Source organism: Mus caroli, unplaced genomic scaffold (assembly GCF_978045245.1).
Source record: "Mus caroli unplaced genomic scaffold, Mus_caroli_1 scaffold_7, whole genome shotgun sequence".
NCBI lineage: Eukaryota > Metazoa > Chordata > Mammalia > Rodentia > Muridae > Mus > Mus caroli.
In genome coordinates, this window is record NW_028227262.1 from 2,799,783 (window position 1) to 2,820,569 (window position 20,787).

At 45.1% G+C, this 20,787-nt stretch overlaps 1 protein-coding gene across 2 annotated transcripts in view; it reads right to left on the reverse strand.

Moving 5' to 3' along the window:
* Window positions 1–733: 733 nt before the first annotated feature.
* The window catches only part of Bmal2 (basic helix-loop-helix ARNT like 2), a 36,723-nt gene continuing 16,669 nt past the window's right edge, over window positions 734–20,787 (reverse strand). Inside the window, exons 7-16 of one of the 2 annotated variants that reach the window (XM_021165161.3) lie at window positions 15,423–15,537; window positions 13,998–14,138; window positions 12,546–12,786; window positions 11,984–12,090; window positions 11,436–11,586; window positions 9,307–9,365; window positions 7,150–7,258; window positions 6,255–6,342; window positions 4,608–4,716; window positions 734–1,793 (exon numbers count right to left, since the gene is read on the reverse strand). In XM_021165161.3, the coding sequence (XP_021020820.1) occupies window positions 1,657–1,793; window positions 4,608–4,716; window positions 6,255–6,342; window positions 7,150–7,258; window positions 9,307–9,365; window positions 11,436–11,586; window positions 11,984–12,090; window positions 12,546–12,786; window positions 13,998–14,138; window positions 15,423–15,537 (1,257 nt within the window). In that variant the 3' untranslated portion in view covers window positions 734–1,656. Of the gene's footprint in view, window positions 1,794–4,607; window positions 4,717–6,254; window positions 6,343–7,149; window positions 7,259–9,306; window positions 9,366–11,435; window positions 11,587–11,983; window positions 12,091–12,545; window positions 12,787–13,997; window positions 14,139–15,422; window positions 15,538–20,787 lie in introns of those variants that run through there. The other variant, XM_029478285.2, reaches the window with a different exon arrangement.

Genomic DNA, 20,787 nt, shown 5'->3' on the forward strand with positions numbered 1-20,787 from the left:
CACCCTGACCCTTGGGCAGGGTTTCTTCAGCTTATGCTGAACATGGATGTCTTAAGTGGATCCCAGGAGGGGTGCTGGCCCCTCAACATCAAGGACATGTGTCAGCTCAAATAGATAGTGTGCTAATACATCTTTATGTACCCAGCATCTCAAAATTGCACACCAGGACCCCAGCACACTGGTGACGCTTGCAAATCACAGGTCTGACAGAAGTTCTGTTTGACCTTCTATAGCCCAAGTAGTTGGCACAATGCAAGGTCAGAGAGGGACACTAGGGTGAGGGCTCAGAAGGCCATTCAGGGGCTGGGAGGAGATGTAGCAACACAAAGAAGAAAGAGTGGGTCTGAACGCCGTTCTGTCTCAGCTCAGCTCATCTAGCTGCATTTGAGGAGCACAGAAGAGGGCCTGTGTGAGTGTACTCAGCAAAGACAATTAAATTAAAATACAATCGGTGTGACTTGACTCCGTGGCTAAGAGCACTAGCTTCTCTTCCAGAAATCCACACTGCAATTCACAACTGTCTGTAATTCCAGTTCCAGGGGACCTGATGCCCTCTTGTGGCCTTTACAGGTACAGGCATGCAAGTGGTACACAGACATGCGTGAAGGGAAAACACACACACACAGACACACACACACACACACACTAAAGTATGACTCTTCAGAAAGGCAAATAGGCAGAAATTTAAATAATCTTTTTATTTTATTTATTTTTAAAGACAGGGTTTCGTGAATCCCAGGATGACCTCCAATTTGCTATGTAGCCAAGGCTGGCTTTGAATTTATGATCCTCCTGAGAGCTAGGATTACAAAGTGTGCACCCAAAGTGGTTTACAGTGCTAGGAACTGAACCCAAGACTTGCTGCTAGGCAAGGACTCTGTCACCTGAGCTGCATTCCTGGGCCAGAATTTTAAATCATCCTAATTCTTACAGTCCTCCATCTGAGCTACCTCTGGGTTAGTTACTTTTTAAAAATGCCTTCTACATTCCAAATTATTACAAGAAAGTTGGCTTCTAAGTGATTTCTCATTGCCTCATGATTTCAGGGACTGTATTTAAGCTGGGAATTGTGATGTATGGCTTTAATCTCAACACTTGGGAGGAAGAGGCAGGCAGATCTCTGAGTTCAAGGCCAGCCTGGTCTACAGAGTGAGTTACAAGACAGCCAGGGATACACAGAGAAACCCTGTCTTGAAAACAAAAACAGAAAACAGACAGAACAAAACAAAACAAAAATCCCAAACTCAAAAACAAAAGCATACCAAAAAAATAATAAAAAAGGAGAAAGAAAGAAAGAAAGAAAGAAAGAAAGAAAGAAAGAAAGAAAGAAAGAAAGAAAGAAAGAAAGAAAGAAAGAAAGAGTCCCAACAATATGGTTCGTAGCAGTTTTTGGTCAGAATATTTTAGCAAAAATATGGCAGCCTGACCCCAAAGCTGCCTTCTCACTGTGTAAAGAGGGATTAATAAACTTGGCTGTTTCTCTTTGGAGGAGAATGTGTGACTCTGCACATGCCAGTGAGAATAAAGGGCAGATATATAAAAGTCAGTAGACTAGTAATAAGAGATAAAATGTCCCAATACAGTGCTCCAGAGTAGAGTGTTTTGTCAATGAAACACTCTGAAATGATTCTCATGTTAGAGTACAAAGTCAAAATGCTAGAGTGCCCACTGGATGTCACTGAAGTCCCCAGGGTCACCCAGGCCCCCCTCTGCTTCGAGGTAATTCATGAATGCAGCCATGTCTGTGCTGTCACTGTCACACAGGACATCAAAACCCAGCTGGGCACTGTCACCTGTAAGTTAAAACACAGGACTATGTAAGTACGGGCAGGTCATAATAAATACCTACAGTCAGTGAGACTGGAGAGAAGGCTCAGAGGTTAGGAGCACTCTTGCAGGGGCTCCACAACCATCTATAACTCCAGCTCCAGGGGATCTCTAGATGTAGGCGCTAGACATGTGTGTGGTACACAGACATACATGTGGGCAGAACACTCATGCACGTAAAATAGATGTAAAAATACAGCTGTAGTCAAGAACAGCAAGGCCAATGGCAGGGTCCAAGGTTCTGTTAGAGAAAGGCTTGCCTAGCACGCACGAAGCCCTGAGTTTGATGCCCAGCGCTGTATAAGCCAGGCATGGTAGTGTACACCTGCAATCCCAGCATGAGGTGGGAGAACCAGAAGTTCCAGGTGATCTTTAGCTACAGACATGGGTGAGCCCAACCCGGGATACAAGAGGTAACCTGGGTGAGGCTTAGCGTTTTACTTTTATTTTATTTTATCTGCATTGGTGTTTTGCCTTCACATATGTCTGTGTGAGGGTGTCAAATATTGGAGGTACAGACAGTGGTGAGCTGCCATGTGGGTGCTGGAGATTGAACCCAGATCCTCTCGGAAGAACAGTCAGTGCTCTTAGCCATTGAGACATTTCTCCAGCCCCCAAGTCTTAGCTTTAAATGTCAATTTGCTGCAATCTAGAACCTGGGAAGAGAGCCTCAGTGTGCAATTGTCTGGACCTGTGAGAAGAAGGCCTGTGAGGAACTTTTATAAAAGAGCTGCCCTGACTGTGGGTGTTACCATTTCATGGGCTGTGTCCTGAATTGTGTGAGCATGCAAAAGCAAACAAGTTAGCGTGAATCATTTCTGTCTGCTTTGACCATGGCTTGACTAACAGCCTCCTCTCAGTGATGGACTGGGAACAGTGAGCTTTCTGCCCTTTCTTCTCTAAGCCACTTCTTGCTTCATCACAGTGACAGGAGGAACTCAGAACACATGTCTTTCAATCAGGTAAAGCCAGGGAAAGCGAAATGTCTTAAATTGCAGGAGTTGGATTTTTAAAATATTATTTTATTGTACGTATATGTGTGTTTTACCCGCATGTATGTCTGTGTGTCTTGTACATGCAGTACCAGAGGAAATGCCGTGTGTGTGCTGGGAATTGAACTCGGGTCCTCTGCAAGAGCAGCCAGTGCTCTTAATCACTGCGTCATCTCTCCAGGGCTCCTGCACTTTTCCTTTATTTATTTTATTTTATTTTATTTTTTAGCATGAGCCTTTTTTAATTCCTTGGTAATTCTTGAGAATGGACATTTTTTTTCCTACATGGAAATACTTATAAATTTTTATTTGAATTATGTGTATTCAGTAAAATGCAGAAGGGCTTAACTGATGACTGCACCCTTTGTGACAGGTTTAGTGACTGACACACATCTTCATACCAAGAATAACTGATCGGGGCAGGAGAGAGAGATCAGCAGGTACGCGCTCTTCCAGAGGAGCCCTGTTTGATTCCCAGCACCCACATGGCAGCTCACAACCCGTAGCTCAGGTTCTAGAGTAGACAATAACCTTTCTGAGGAGACTGTATACGTGTAGGACAAAAAACATCCATCCACATACGATAAAAATTAAAAAATTGTAAAAACAAACAAACAAACAAAAAAAAAAAACAGCCGGGCGTGGTGGTGCACGCCTTTAATCCCAGCTCTTAGGAGGCAGAGGCAGGTGGATTTCTGAGTTCGAGGCCAGCCTGGTCTACAAAGTGAGTTCCAGGGCAGCCAGGGATATACAGAGAAATCCTGTCTCAAAAAAAAATTGTGGGGAGGGTATGGGGGACTTTTGGGATAGCATTGGAAATGTAATTGAGGAAAATACGTAATAAAAAATATTTAAAAAAAACAAATTGAAAAAAAATTGTCAAAAACAAAACAAACAAACAAACAAAACCCCCCAAAAAACAATGACTGCTGACCATTGTGTGCAGGTGCTGAAATCCTGGGTATGTTTTGGGAGGGGGCTTTTTTTTTAAAAAAAATTAGATATTTTCTTTATTTACATTTCAAATGTTATCCCCATTCCTAGTTTTCCCTCTGAAAATTGCCTATCCCCTCCCCCTGCTCCCCAACCCACCCACTCCCACTTCCTGGCCCTGGCATTCCCCTATACTGGGGCATAGAACCTTCACAGGACCAAGGGCCTCTCCTCCCACTGATGACCGACTAGGCCATCCTCTGCTACATATATAGCTAGAGCCACAAATTCCACCATGGGTTTTCTTTGATTGGTGATATAGTTCCAAGGAGCTCTGGGAGTGCTGGTTAATTCATATTGATATTCCTCCTATGGGGCTTCAGTCCCCATCAGCTCCCTGGGTACTTTCTCTGGCTCCTTCATTGGGGACCTTGTGCTCTGTTCAATGGATGGCTGTGAGCATCCACTTCTGTATTTGCCAGGCACTGGCAGAGCTTCACAGGAGACAGCTATATCAGGCTCCAGTCGGTCAGCAGGCTCTTGTTGGCATCTGCCTAGTGACTGGGTTTGGTGGTTGTTTATGGGGTGGGGTGGGGGGTGCTTTTTGAGACAGGGACTTTCTATTAGCCCTGGGTGGCCTAGTGCTCACTATGTAGCCCATGATAGCCTTGAACTCATGGTAATACTCTGCCTCAACCTGTAAATGTTGGCATTACCGAAGTGTGCTTCCTGATTGGGGGAAAAATCTTATTTTAAAAACTACCTGCTTCTTCAGAAGTCCCCTGTGTTTAAGGACACAGTGTCAAAGACAGAGACTGGGAATGTACATGGTGTCTGATGACAAGGACAACTTACCGGGAAGTGGTCTGTGAGGGTGGGCGGGTTCAGTGCTCTGTTGTTGCCTGGCAGCCTCCAGGACCTCTGTTTCAGAAGGACTCACTGCAAAAAGCTCCCTAGTGGATGCCTGAAAAGACAGGATGGAGCGGTCAGCAAGGCTCCTTCCTACCTGAGCAGAGTGAGAACCATGGGTGCTGTCAGAACGACCAGCACCAGTACCTTCATCAGCCATGCGTGAGGACTCTGGTGCCCACACACTCCATGTGCATCTTCCATTTCGGAAGCTGAGAGCCACCAGATTCCAAACCAAGGCATCTGACACTAAAGCCTAGATCCCTTTATATGAGTGTATGTGCATGCCTGTGTGTGTGATGTGTGTGTGTGAGATGTGTGTCTGTACATGTGTGTGCACACATATGCATATGCATGCGTGTGTGTGAGATGTGTGTCTGTACATGCGTGTGTGTGTGTGTGTGAGATGTGTGTGTCTGTACATGTGTGTGTGTGATGTGTGTGTCTGTACATGTATGCACGCACGGGTGGAGGCCAGAAGATTTTATTACAATGGCTTATATGTCCATTTCTATGAGATTACTGTATTTGCTAAATGAATAAATGATAAGATAGGAAGATACATTATATTTCCACACAAGTTTTATCCATATCATGTGATGTTTGTATTTTCTGGCCCACGTTCCCCCGGTCACATCTCCTCCTCCTCCTCCTCCTCTTCCATTCTCAAGGCTAACTGGCCACCTCATGCTGTTTGTTCTATACCACACTAGCATCATCATGCATTTCAGACTTCCAGATCGCAGTAGGCTTAGTGTCCTCGGCCCCACATGGGGCTCAAACCCAGGTCCCCCATGGACCATCCAAGTGCTCTACCACTAAGCTATCCATCCATCCCTTTGCATTTTTTAATATTTAAAACCTTTTTATTCTGAGACAGGGTCTCACTAAGTTGCCTAAGCTAGCGTTGAGGCTACTCTTTATGCCTGGGGGGGCCCTGAATGCACTTTCCACCTCTCAAGCTGCCATATGGCAGGTGAGCCCCACCAGCCTATGGCGTAATTACTATACATGCAACATGTATTTCAGTTAGCTGTGTTTGTCAGTTTGACCAAGTGGCCTCTAGTACTTATTTCATTTAAACCTCTTTCAAACTACGTGAGTACTCTGAAGCTGCCACGTTAGAATCTGTGATGATCGTAAAAGCTCCTGCTCTCTGAGCACCTAGCAGGTGTGGCAGCCACCATTTGGAGAGTTTGGATTTAAATGGTGTGGTAGTGAATGCCTGTGATCCTGGCACTTGGAAGGTAGAGGTGGGAAAATTAGTTTAAGGTAATCCTCAGCTACACAGCGAGTTTTGGGCCAGCCTGGGCTACATGGCACCCTATCTCCATCGCCTAATCCACGGTATGTTATCATCATACCTGCCTTACAAGTGAGGACACTGAGGCAGAGTTTAAATTCTGAACCCAACATTACAAAGACTAGGTATGTGAGCCACACACACCCTGGAGCCCTTTTGTAAGCCTCTAACCGTGTCTCCTGTAACCACTGACCTATACTGTCCCTTAAGATGACCGAGTCAGCAGAAAGGTCCATGTATCTTCATAGAATGGTCCTGACACAATGACAATGAACATTTACTTCACTCACAGGCCCATAGGCGCTCCCACCGTTTACACTGTGGTCATCGCTCACTTCTTCTGAAGGGTTTGCATCTTCCGGGGATGAAGAGTGTAATCTGAGAAGGGAGACAAGCGATATTTATTACTCAGACAGGATTTTAGAAGGAGTCTTTCTCCTCTGAAGGTATCATAAGTCACTGATAAACAACAGCAAAGAACCGCAGACTAAATACTCCGTATTCAGTACTTGAGACCAGTTGACTTCTTACATCTCAGACTTATTTTTGACCCCGAAGCGCTGAAAACACTCCACACACACATGCAGTGGTGTGCACTTACCCCCCCCACACACATGCATTCTGTGCATGCACCGACACACACATGAATGTTGTTCATGCACTGACACAAACATATGCAAGCTGTGGATGCATTGCCACACACATACAATGCACACACTTTCTGGTATATATTCATTTATTTTAACTGTGTAGTTTATGCATCAATTTTGAACTTTTTATGCAATTAAATTTATCGATTTTTTTCTTCCTGAATTCTGGATTTCATATGATGTTTTGAAATAACTTGTCCAAAATGAGATTATAAAAGTCCTTGTCTGGGTGGCTCCCAACCGCTGGCAACTCTAGCTCCAGGGGATCTGATGCCTCTGTCCCTACAAGCAAGCCACTTATAGGCACACACCACACCAGCTACGCTGTCCTGCCCTACTGCATGCTGGTACACTTACACACACACACACACACACACACGTGTGCACACATGCACACGCATACACACATGCACACCCATACACACATGCACACGCACACACACACACACACACAAGTAGGAGAATGACTGACCTATGTACTGGTTTAATTACAGCAGCCATTTACACGAGAATATTTGCAGTAAAACATCTTTACCTCTGTAAACTCAGAACCTCATTTGCAATATCTGTTCCAATACTCCCAGCACCAAGGACGGTCCCCGTGGATACGCCGGGCACATTGATGCAGGATTGTCTAAATGAGTCTAGGCAACAGCACAAGAGAAAACTCAGGGAAGGGCGCTAGAGTGCACAGCCCTAGCTAGTGGCTTTCTTTCTATTCAGATAATTCCCTAATTTTCTCCTGAAAAGAAATAGATGACCTACACCTTAAGGTAACAGAAAACATGCGACCTTTTATTCTGCAATTCCCAATGTTTGAGATGCTGTGAGCGGCGATCACAGATGTGCGCAGAGTCACAAAGGCACAGCAGTGACCCATGGCCTTCAGCATGGTCTTTTCCCTTCTGACCCTTACAGCGAAGCCACGGAAACACCACTTCTTCATATTTCATTGCTCCTTTTGTGTTGTTTGTTTATGTTTATTCTGTTTTATGTGTATGAGTGTTTGCTTGTATATATGGAGGTGCATCAAATGCATACACTGCCCATAAAAGTCAGAAAAGGGCATGGAATCACCCAGAGTTCCAGGCAGCTGTGAGCCGAGATATGTAGAGAATCAAACTCAGGTCCTTCCAAAGCAGCCAGTGCTCTGAACCTCTGAGCCGTCTTTTCAGCCCCAGATGTGTGTTTGTTTGTCTACCCATTTTTACTTTTTGTTGTCTCAAAACAGAGTTTCTCTGTGTAGTCCTGGCTGTCCAGGAACTCTGTAGACCAGGCTGGTCTCAAACTCAGAGATCTGCCTGTTTCTACGTCCTAATTTTTGCTTTGTTTTGTTTAGATAGTGTCTCAAGTGGCTGAGGCCGGCCTCTCACTCCTGATCTTCCTGACTCTATCTCCTAAGTGCTGGGATTACATGCATATGTCCCCACCATATTCAGATACTTAAAAAAATACATTTTGTATATAAAACATGAGCATATCCCTGTGGTTAAAAAAAAATCTGAGATGGAAAAATAGGCCCTTCGTGACAGTCTTTCATTTATCTAGTGGTAAGCCATGAACACCATGGATAAGGCTAGAGGGAGACCATGTGACACCACCAGTCTGATTACAAGAAACTCTGTCCAGTCGGGAACCAGTCAGGTGAGCAGCGACTTGTGTGTAGTACCATGTTACACTAAAGGTGGAGACATGAACCAGGTGCTCTGGCACCTCAAGGGGACTTCTGCTCCTGGAAGTTTCCTATGGGGTCTATGTGACTTCTGAACTTGGTCTCTTGTTCATTATTGTGTGTGTGAAGAATGTATGTGGCCGCATGCATGCTACAGCATACACTTGGAGGTCAAAGGACCATGTGTGGGAGTCTGTCCTTTCCCAACTTGTTAGTCAGTTTAGAGGCAAATACCTTTATCTGCTGAGCCACCTCACAGGCCCTTAGTTTTTAGTGAATGTGCATGTAAGATATTGTATATATGTGATGCATACATGTATGTGTATATGTATATGTTTGCATGTATGATACATGTGTGTATATGCATGTCTATGTGTGTTTATGTTTATATATGTGTTTTTGTTTACATGTGTATGATGTATGTGTGTACGTGTGTTGGTGTGTATGCATGTTTTGATGTGTATGTGTATGATATATATGTGTTTTGATATGTGTGTATATGTATGTATGATGTATATATGTTTTGAGGTGTATGATGTATATGTGTGTATGGGTATATGATATGTGTGTATGATGTGTGTATATGATGTGTGTATGTGTATGATACGTATATGTATGATGTATGTGTATGGTATATATATATATATATACCTACATCATACATATATATACACACACATATATATATATGCATACATGGTATGAGTGTGTATGATATATGTATGTGTGATTTGTGTATGAAGACACACTGTGATGTCAGTCCTTTCTTTCTACCTTCATGTATGTTTTGGAGATTAAACTCAGATCAGTACCTGTATACAACAAGGGCCCGGACTTTCTGAGCCACCTCTCCTGCCCCTATCTCCTTCTATAGCCCAGTGCACAGACCTGTCCAGTCAAAATGTTTTCTAACTTTCCCTGGAAAGTTTCTCCATTCTTAGACAGAAAAGCACGTCTTCATGGAATCCTTACCGGATGATGCATCTGAGTTACCACGCCTGATCTGAAACTCTGTCTTACCTTCCGAGGACTGGCTGCTGCCGCACTGAAGCAAAGATAGTCTGGTCTCACTGCGCCCCCTGGAGGTCAGAAAAGCACATGACACTCCCTGAGGGGCAGGGCATCTATTAATGCATCCACATTGGCTCCAAGTATTTGATTTGCCAAATTTCCACTCATTTGTATTTTATTGTTCACGTCAGCTAAGATCAGGATCTGTGGCAAATGCCCCAGTGGTCTCATTCCCACAGTGACGGTTCACCTAGTACAAAAGGTCCACAGCTGCATCGGAATGGCAGACGGAACATGGGAGGTACAGGCCTCCTAGTACTGTGTACACTGAGCATAAGACAAGCAAATGGAGTTGGTTTGACAAAACCTTACACCTACTTAAAAACTTAGCAGGGCAACAAAGCTCAGGCCAGGATGATCGGGCAGTGAGCACCAGGCTAGAGGAGAGCTTCCCCGAGGACACTGGCACATTTCTGCTCTCTTGGCTGTGCTGGGTACAGTTTCTTGTGGCAAAGAGGCACAAAAAAACCACACTGTTTCTTTTTTGTTTTATTTTTGTTTCAAGACAAGGTCTCTCCTGGCTATCCTGGAACATGTTACACAGTCCAAGTTTACCTCAAACTCAGAGAACTGCCTGCCTTTAGTCCTTAGCATGTGCCCGGCCTTCCTTCCTGGGGACTGAACCAAGGGTCATGTACACTTTAAGCAAGTACTCTACCACTGAGCTACATCCCACCTACCTTCTCCTCTCCTCTTCTTCCTCCTCCATCCTTCTCTTCCTCTCCTTCCTTTCTTCCTTCCTTCCTTCCTTTCTCTCTTTCTTTCTGTTTTTTTGTTTGTTTGTTTTTTTCCTCTGAGACAAGGTCTCACGCAATCTAGGCTGGCCTCAAACTCCCTAGGTAGCCAAAAATGACCTTGGATTTCTCATCCGCCTGCCTCTTCCTCCCGAGTGCCAAGAACACAGGTATGCATAACAATGCCTACCCTTGCCACCAGATGTTTACCAAGCACGACGTGGTAGATTACAGAAGGCCAATGGTCAGCTTAATCTGAACAACTAACATCTATGGAGAGAAAAGGAAGTTCTCAGACCGCTGGCTGCTGCAGCCTCGGGTTCTGCTCTGTGGGGTCACCAGCTGCACACTGTGAGGAAACCCTGTACCTCCCCCAAACACAGAGGTTTTTTTTCCCCTCTTGTTATTCCTAAATGAGCTGGAACAACAACCATTTCCATGACTTTATGTTGTATCAGGGGCTGTAACTAATGCAGACATTGATCTGGGGATGGATATGGGAGAAGCCCACATAGATCTGGCATCTGTGCCCCCTCCCCTGAGAGACGGAACTGTCATATAGACAGAGAACCAAGCAGTGTTAAAGGTGTTCGTGATGGTTTAATATGCTTGGCCCAGGGAGTGGCACTATCAGATGATGTGGCCCTGTTAGAGAAGGTGTGGCCTTGTTGGAGTAGGTGTGTCACCGTGGGTGTGGGCTTTAAGACCTCACTCATAGCTGCCTGGAAGCCAGTATTCTGCTAGCAGCCTTCAGATGAAGATGTAGAACTCTCAGCTCCTCCTGCACTATGCCTGCCTGGATGCTGCTGTGTTGCTGCCTCAATGATAATGGACTGAATCTCAGAACCTGTAAGCCAGCCACAATTAGATATTGCCCTTATAAGAGTTTTCTTGGGCTGGGCGGTGGTGGCGCACACCTTTAATCCCAGCACTTGGGAGGCAGAGACAGGAGGATTTCTGAGTTTGAGGCCAGCCTGGTCTCCAGAGTGAATTCCAGGACAGCCAGGGCTATTCAGAGAAACCCTGTCTCGAAAAAGCCCAAAAAAGCCCCCCCCCCCAAAAAAAGAGTTGCCTTGGTCATGGTATCTGTTCACAGCAGAAAGACCCTAACTAAGACAGTGTCTTAAGAGAAGCAGAGCTGGGCGGTGGTGGCATATGCCTTTAATCCAGCACTTGGGAGGCAGAGACAGGCAGATTTCTGAGTTCTAGGCCAGCCTGGTCTAGAAAGTGAATTCCAGGACAGCCAAGGCTATACAGAGAAACCCTGGAGAGAGAGAGAGAGAGAAGCAGAGATACTCATTTGAAATTAGATCAAAGGTCTTAAGAGCACAGAAAACTACTCACAAAACCAATTTGTTGACAGACACAATGTACTCCAGCTCTTTGGTCCAAGGGTTTGTGAAGCTGAACCACTCGCTCTTCAGAGTCACGAAGGCACCATCCTTCACTCTGAATTTGTACGAGTCTGTAAGTATTTTCTCCTTACTCTGCAGAACTTCACAGGAAAGCCGCAGTTAGCGGAATAGCCTATACAACCAAAGCCTTCATGCTGGGAGTGGTGGCTCATGCCTGTAACTCCACCCCCAGAGGATGGAGAGGGTGCCTGCGGGTTCCGGGCCAGCCAGGGGGCTATGCTGAAACCCAGACACCACCAAAGCCAGACCAGGGCCTTGAGAATTAATTTTGGATTTCATAAGGAATTCAGAGTTGATGGTATAATCATTTCTTTCTTTATTTAGACAGAAGTTTGCTATGTAGCCCAAGTTAGCCTAGAAGTCCTAATCCCCTAAGCCACCTCCCAGATACTGAGATTTTTTTAGTGTAATCCATCACACCTGGCTGAAGTCATTTTTAAATTACCCGAAAAGCACCTCATTCAATGGATTACCTACCTGCTTTGTGCTTGTCAGTCAAACTACTGTGGTCATCCTGATGAAAATATTCATAACATGAAGTTCCCAAAAGTTCCTGAGGCAGGTATCCTAAAATTGCCGTTGCTCTGGTTTTGAAATAGAAAAACATCATGGCAGTTGCTGACGGTGATGCCTCCCAGAACACTGCAGGTCCAGCACAGGTGGGGTTGCAGGAAAGCCGTCTGGAGAAAGAGCTAGCCTGGGCTCCTACGGGCTGCCTTGGTCCTCCCCATCCACAGCTAGACTGCAAGCAGGACCCCAGGTGAGGCCCCATGATGTCCTGCTGATGCCTGTACAGGGTACCACCAGTACCACCATCACTGCAGCCATGGAGCAGGGCAGACTCAACACCACTGCTAGGAAACACTTTCCCAAGTTTACCCTCTAGTTCTACCAAAATCACCAACATCACCATCTCCGTATTTCACTTAAATTATACTTCCTCTTCTCAAGCCCTAGTTAGGAGAAAACTGCAGCGAGCTTCGAAGCTGTGCTTCAGCTGCCCCAGTGGCCTCTGGGTAGTGAAACATGGAGTGTTTACCTTTGGTCAACATAGACGAATTTCCCGTTCATTGCGAAGCGAGTTATGAACTCAGCCGGTCTCACGTTGATCTTGCCACTCTTCTGAGGGACAATGTATGGATGCAACCGTCCCATAGCCACAAGGCAGGTAAGAGGACCGCTGTCCTTCCCACCGCCCGTCTCTTTCTCCATGCCAACAACATTCAGAGGCCAGCTTCTCAAGTATCCAGTGCAATGGACAGTGTGGAATTTTCTACGGTCTAACGAAAAATCATAGCAATACACTTAGGTCACTGTGGATGCTGATATTTCTCCTTCTTCTTCTTCTTCCTCCCTCCTCTTCCTCTCCCTTCCTCCTCCCCTTCTTCCTTTTTCCTTTCTTCTCCCTCTTTCTCCACTTTTTCCTTTCCTTTTCTTTTTTTCTTTTCAAGACAAATGTATTCTGAAGCCCAGGCTAGCCTCTAACCAGCTCCCTATGTATACCAGGCTATCCTCTAATCCCTGATACTATTACCTCAGCCTCCTAAGTGATTACAGGCCTATAACACTACATCTGACTATTATGAAGAAACTTGCAAATCTCTTACTGTTAGTTACGATGATGATTTATAGACATATATGGCCATACATACTGCATCCCCGCCCTACTGGACTACATAGTAAGACTCTGTCTCAAAAAGAAGCAAGCAGGAGTCTGGAGTGGTGGTTCAGTAGTTAGGAGTGCCTGTGCTCTGTCAGAGGAGCTCGGTTCAGTTCTCAGCACGTGCATCAGGCAGCCCACAGCTGACCTGGAGTTTCAGCTCCAGGGAATCTGATGGCCTCAACTGGCAATGGTCTCACTTGTGTGGGCACACACACACACTTAAAAAGCAAGATAAAAAATTATTTTAGGGTTGGACATAGTAGCATGCACCTTTAATCCCAGCACTCAGGAGGCGGAGGTAGATGGATCTGTGTGCATTTGAGGCTAGCCTGGTCTACACAGTGAGTTCCTGGGTAAAGCTACAAAGTGAGACCCTGTCTCAAAACAAAAACAAAACACAAAATAAAAAGACAAACAAACAAGCAAAAACTTTTTTAAAAAGAGATTGAACTTTGTTGTTGTCTGAGTTTTTATTTTACTATTTTATCTTTGAGATAGGGTATTTCGACATAGCCCTGCTGGGCTTGAATTCACAGAAATCTTACCTGCCTCTGTTACTTGAGTGCTAACTACGCTTTAAGGCCTACATCACGTCTAGCCCCAAATCTAACTTAAAGTTCTCTTCCCTACAGGTTCAGTAGCACAACAGGATGTGCACCTGGTGGGGAGCCAGTGTAAATAATTTCAGTTTAGAAACAATCTTACTTAGACGCTTTGAATCCTATTTCTTGCCGTGACTATGAAACTTACTTTTTCCTGGACAGAAACTACTTAGGACCTTGCGTTTTGCACCAGGCTCCGAATCACCGGCTCTCCCAGGAGTCTCACCTTTCTTCTTTGAGCAGGACGAGCATGGGTGCTCTTCTTTGACAGGGATGGAACAGCTCTTCATTCTAAAGAAGAAAGATCGTCTGGAGCCAGAATGCACGCATGGTCGCCCAGTGTGGGGGTGACTGTAAACCTGAGAGGCTTTCACAGCAGCAGGAACGAGAACAGAATAATCACAGACATGCTTACAATCCTCCCCGTCCCTTTCTCTAATTCTCTTAAAAAGGAGATTCATCTTTGCACATGCTCATGCGCGCGCCTGCTTGTGTGCATGCTCAAGCGTCACGGTTACGACTGGCCCGATGTGGGTTCTGAGAACCAGCTCGGGTCTTGAGGGACAACAGTAAGCGTTGTTAGCGCTCCAGTCCCTTCTAGTGTTTCATCACATTCAGATATATTCAGTTTGTGTTTGCTTGGCAGTGTTTTGTTTTTGAGGAGAGAGTGTAGGTCTGGGGGCCTCAAACTTTAGAGTGTTGGAGTTGCAGGCACGGATTACCACACTCAACAATTTAAAACACTTGCAATTTATCTTAAGACTTCCTTCAGGGAGTGAGTTCAAGGCCAGCCTGGTCTACACAAGGAGCTACAAACCAGCAAAGGCTACATAGTAAAACCTGTCTCAAACCAAAATTAAAAACTGGCTAGATCATTATTTCTTTAACTTTTAAAAACTATGTTTATTTTATGTGTGTTGTGTTCATCCAAGTGAATGTCTGTGCACCGAGCACATGCCTGTGTGTGCCTGTAGAGGCCAGGAAAGGGCATCAGACCCTCTCTGGAGCTGGAGTTCCAGGCAAGACTGTGTGTGTGCTGGGTACAGAGCCTGGATCATCATCTGCAAGCGCTGCAACTGCTCTTAAGTAGAGTCATCTCTTACCGCTGTTTCTATATCATAGTAGTCATTTGGCACTAAACATTTTCATATGTCAAGTATCTCTGGGCAATGAATATGTATACTTCCTAAGCCCAATTATACAAGATCTTTCATACCAGGGAAATCTGGGTCATATACAGAAGAGAAGAAATCCCCAGCAACTTTTTTGTCTCAAGTAATATTGTCTTACAAAAGTTCTATTTAGATTGAAACTATAAGCAATCATATATTCCCGCACGGTTATCTTCATATGAATACATTTAGTGTATATGTCTGTAGGGTAAAGGAATTTTCCTTTCTCCCTCCCTCCCTCCCTCCCCCCTCCCTCCCTCCCTCCCTGTCTCCTTCTAATTCCTATATGTGGATAAACTTGTAATTAGCCAGCTCCCTGTCCCTGCTTCCACGGTATCTCTTCCCCACAGTGATAGGCTGTATCTCTCTGAAAGAGTAAGCTTAAAAAGCAGCCCTTTGTTCCATAGGTTGCTTTTGCCGTGGTAGTTTATCATCACAACAGAAAAGAAGCCAATACAAAGACAGAAGGAAGACCTCACTTTTGGTGCCTATAGGTTTTTCTCTTGGTGAACCATCACAAGAAAGCTGTTCCTTCACTTTGGCGACATCTTTTGGGTGTAAGAAGTCAAACAAATTCTGTCCCATCAAGCTAGCCTGTTTAGACGACAGACACACAGTCAGTATCGGTTACAACACTTCTGGGCATTCCTTCACACACATAAGACAAATACCTTTTCCTTGTTAAAGATTGATTCTCCCATCCTTCTCCACCTCCCACCAGTGCTGAGGATCAAACCCAGGGCCCGAAGCCTGCCAGGAAAGTTCTCTGCCTCTGAGCTACATCTCCAGCCCCCAAAGGTGGATTTTTCTTAAACTCAAATATTAATACATTGCACCACATGACATCAACTCAGGGTTCTGTTTGTAAATACAAACAAAAATGCATTCTGAGGGGGCTTGCTGCTCTTTTAGAAGACTCAGGGCAGCTCACGGCTTTCAATACTCTAGTCCAAAAAAAAAAAAAAAAATGTAATACACTCCTCTGGCTTTTGTGGTACACAGACATACAAGCAGACAAAATATTCATACATATAAAATGAAATCTAAAAAAATCCATATAAGCTGTATAAAAACAGCAATTCCTGATTTTCTTTTAAATCTTGTTACTCTGCAAGCTTACTTGATAGCTCTCAACTTAGGATCATTTCTAAGGCATTAGGATTTAAATTTCACCATTTTCTGCATATGTATGTGTGCATGCATGTCTACATGTGTCCATCCCCCTCTTTCTGTCTTCTCTCTCTCTCTCTCTGTGTGTGTGTGTGTGTGTGTGTGTGTGTGTGTGTGTATGTGCAAGCACTGAACCTGGAATTCACTGATAAGGCTAGAATGGCCATCCAGAGAGCCCCAGGATCATCCTGTCTCTGCCTCTTTGGTGCTGGGCCATACCCAGCTACTTGGGTGGTTGAGATTCGAACTCAGATTCTCATGTTAACACTGCAAACACTGTGTTGACTGAACATCTCACAGACCATAAAATCTATAACCTTTAATATAAGGGGAGGGATTACATCATAGTAGAAAATGAAGCCTAGAACATCTGCCACATCACGACTCAACATGTGAAGAAAATGCAAACCCAACATTTGGTCCCTTCCTACTCCACAACTTCCAACACTGGGCATGTCTCACATAAAATTCATTGCTCTTCTCTCTAAACTCAATCCATGTATAAAGTGAGAATTTTGGTTGCTTAAAAAAAAAAAGTTATTGGGGGCTGGAGAGATGGCTCAGTGGTTAAGAGCACTGACTGCTCTTCCGAAGGTCCTGAGTTCAAATCCCAGCAACCACATGGTGGCTCACAACCATCCGTAATGAGATCTGGCGTCCTCTTCTGGAGTGTCTGAAGACAGCTACAGTGTACTTACATATAATAAATAAATCTTAAAAAAAAAAAACAGTTATCTTATATGTATATGTTTTTGCTTTAATCTCAAGTGTGGATATGGGGCTGCTACAGATTGCCCACAGCAGCTATGTTTTGTCTCATGCTCTGGCAGGGGTGTGATCCTGCCAGCTGAAGATTTTTGCACTTGGAATTCTGGGGACTCTTGAGAGGGTATAAAAAGGCCGGAGCCCTGAGAATCTGCAGTGGCTGCTGGTCCCTGCTGCTGGTTTTGCTGTTTGCTGATTGCTTTTGCTGTTTGCTGGCTAGAGATATCATGACAATGAAGATTAGATCCCCCCCCCCCCCGCGCCCAGGACCTCGATGCCCCTAAGCAGCAGCAGGAAGAAGAAGTCTAACGAGGTCTCTGCTCCCTTTCCCCTCTCACCTTCTTTCTCACTACCTCGTCTTGGGGGTTGGAAGGAATTGGGGTGGAGAAGGGAGGTAGATGTAAGAACTCAATAAAGTAGCCAATGGTGGGGCAAGTGGAACTGTGTCACAAATTGGGAAGGTCAAGGAGATTCAGGGGCAGTTCTCATACCTGAGAACAGTAGGTGTTTGAATTTGCTTCTGACCTGCTGCCTGTTCTGGAGCACGTGACCATGCCACCCCACGTAGGATCGTGACAACTAGTCACAGAGCACAGAGGCCAGAGTTCTCCATGCTAATGAGGTTTCTAGATGGACCCACCCCAAGGGTTTAGCCAATAAGCTTCCCTTCCCAGACATTCCCTCCTGCAAAAGGTATTTAATCTCTGGTCCACCCTGAATACGTTGTATGGATCCATTTTCCACCGTGAATAAACAGCTTAAACAAGCAAGGACTGTCTCTCTTCACTGTAGAGCTATGCCACCTAAGTCTCCTGCAGAAGGCCCTGCTGCACTCCAGACACTCACCCCTGAGCTAAGCCTGATTCCCCCTCTTCCAGCCCAGGGCTCATCATCAGCCCTCCAGCCCTGGTTCTGATTCCTCTCAGTTCCTAGTGGCATCTGGGTTTCTGGGAGTTTGGGAACCACAGCCTTGGCCTCAGCCTGTGCTGTTTCTCACCCAGAAAGACAGGGGCTGAGGTCCTCACCTTAGGCTGCATTCCTCCTCCCCTGAGTCATGTGACACCAAAGATGTCGAAGCTGGAATGTAGCCTAGTGAGCCTGTGCTTTGTCAGCCCGTGCTTTGTCACACACCCCAGCAGCAAGGCTAAACATAGACCCACAGCCAGTGGGTTCTTGGAAAGAATACCTAGGCTTTCTGGGGTTTGTAGATGTGGCAAGGGATGCCATTGGACCAGTGCAGTGCAGGCCCAAGAGAAATGTCCGAGGTAATCTCTTACAGTCTGGAAATCAAATAGGGGGCCTGCCAGTTCGAGGCTCTACAGCAAAAGTTATGAGCCGTTTGTTTCCCTCTGGTCAGCCAGGAGAAAACAGGCAGAAAAACCACAGCTAAGTATTGGTTACCTCATACACACTGCTGAAGGCTGTCCTGTTCTGGATCTGGCCACAGATACACCTCTTACTCTATCCCTCAGAATTCAATGTTACAAAATATCCACTGGTGTTCCGGGACAGCAGGGCTGGTCTTGGGAAGAAGTAGATTAACGTCCCAAAGATTCATTGTGTCCAGGTGTTATAGACAGGGATTTCAAAGAAGAGATGAAAAGTATGACTTATGTAAAGGAGAGAGACAGACAGACAGACAGAGGCAAATTAATGCAGGGGATAGGACTGCTCAGCTGCTACTGCTTCCCTACATTAAGGGCAAAGCCACTTCTACTGGCTACTTTTGTGTCAACTTGACACAGCTGGAGTTATCACAGAGAAAGGAGCTTCAGTTGAGGAAATGCCTCCATGAGATCCAACTGTAAGGCATTTTGTCAATTAGTGATCAACGGGGAAAAGATGGGTGGGACCATCTCTGGGCTGGTAGTCTTGGGTTCTATAAGACAGCAGGCTGAGCAAGCCAGGGGAAACAAGCCAGTAAGTACCATCCCTCCATGGCCTCTGCATCAGCTCCTGCTTCCTGACCTGCTTCCAGTCCTGACTTCCTTGATGATGAACAGCAGTATGGAAGTGTAAGCTGAATAAACCCTTTCCTCCCCAACTTGCTTCTTGGTCATGATGCTTGTGCAGGAATAGAAACCCTGACTAAGATACCACTCCAGTAGAAAGAAGGGGATTTGGGAGCACTGGAGAGCATGTGTTCTGGCAAACAATGGTTAACATTCAGAGACCAAAATTAAAACTGCAAGTAGTGTTGAAATACAGGGTTTGGTGGATACAGGAGCTGACATGACTATCATTTCCCAAAAATCCTGGAATTCAGGATGTCCACTTCAGCAGGCTTATACACAGCTTACAGGAATTGGTAAATTATCTCAAATAAAACAAAGTGTCCAATGTGGGACCTGTGTGGGACCAGAAGGGCAAACATGGAAGTTGAGACCTTAGTCTACCCTCTCTCGCCTTGGTCAGCAGTAGATATTCTACAGGAGACAGAATAGGTGGATCAGCCAGCTATACTGCTCATATTAAAAACACCAGCAATCCACCTTTCGTATCAGAAGACTGTGTGCTCTGTTCATATATGTTCATGTGGAGAACTCACACAGCAGTGTTAGGTTTCTGACTCTGGAAAGCCAAGAACTGTATAGTTACAATGGTTTGCAACCATTGGACCCAACATCATGCAGAGCAGACAGGGAGTGTCACCAATGGCCACAGATACGCAGTCAGTACCCAGTATCACTAATATGGAATTGAAGGCTACTTTGAATTATTAGTTTCTTATGTGTGTGCACATGTGTGTATGCATGTGTGTACAGCATGGGTGCACACATGTATATATAAACAATTATGTGTACACATGTATGTATGCATGTGTGCACACATGTATATATAAACAATTATGTGTACACATGTGTATGCATGTGTGTACAGCATGTGTGTACACATGTATATATAAACAATTATGTGTACACATGTGCATGTATGTGTATACATACATGTATGTATATATGTGTGATATGTTCCAATTAGAGGATGGATCATCTATTCTTTTTTTTTTTTTTTTTTTAAAGATTTATTTATTTATTATATGTAAGTACACTGTAGCTGTCTTCAGACACTCCAGAAGAGGGCATCAGATCTTGTTACGGATGGTTGTGAGCCACCATGTGGTTGCTGGGATTTGAACTCTGGACCTTCGGAAGAGCAGTCGGGTGCTCTTACCCACTGAGCCATCTCACCAGCCCCGGATCATCTATTCTTACACCTAGCTGTCTTCAGCTTTGGGTTCTTTGGTCTCCAGTCTCCCTCACAGAGGCTCAGACTTCTCCTTTTGTCCTCTGTCCTTTTACCTGCTAACCCTAAAACAACGCAGTAGAAGCCAGAGGGAGGCACTCCCCATCAAAGCTGTGCTCCACCTGGGTTCTTCAGCCACACACAGCCACACACACATGTGCTCTGTGGGACTGCTTTGGGGACAAGCTTCCCAGTAGCTCCCTGAAGCAAATGGAGGTTAACATGAGGAGATAGTTAGCAGGCTCGTTACATGAACTGTGTGGCTTGAGTGTGTTGCCAGCAGTTGGATCAAAGCTATTATTCGATGAACATAACTTAATAATGAGCAATAATGGGGCTACTGGAAGGGACCCACACTTTTCAGAGACTCAAGTATGTCATCTTATTTGGTCATTATATCCTGACTGCAGGGACTGCTTGTGATACTGGACAAAGCTAGAGTCCAGAAGATGACATTGCCTTTCAATGTCTGATGGAGACGCCAATGATGGTCACATGACATCACCCCTCAGTGTCTGATGGAGACACCAGCGATGGTCACATGACATCACCCCCAATGTCTGATGGAGACACCAGTGATGGTCACATGACATCGCCCCTCAGTGCCTGATGGAGACTCCAGTGATGGTCACATGACATCGCCCCTCAGTGTCTGATGGAGACACC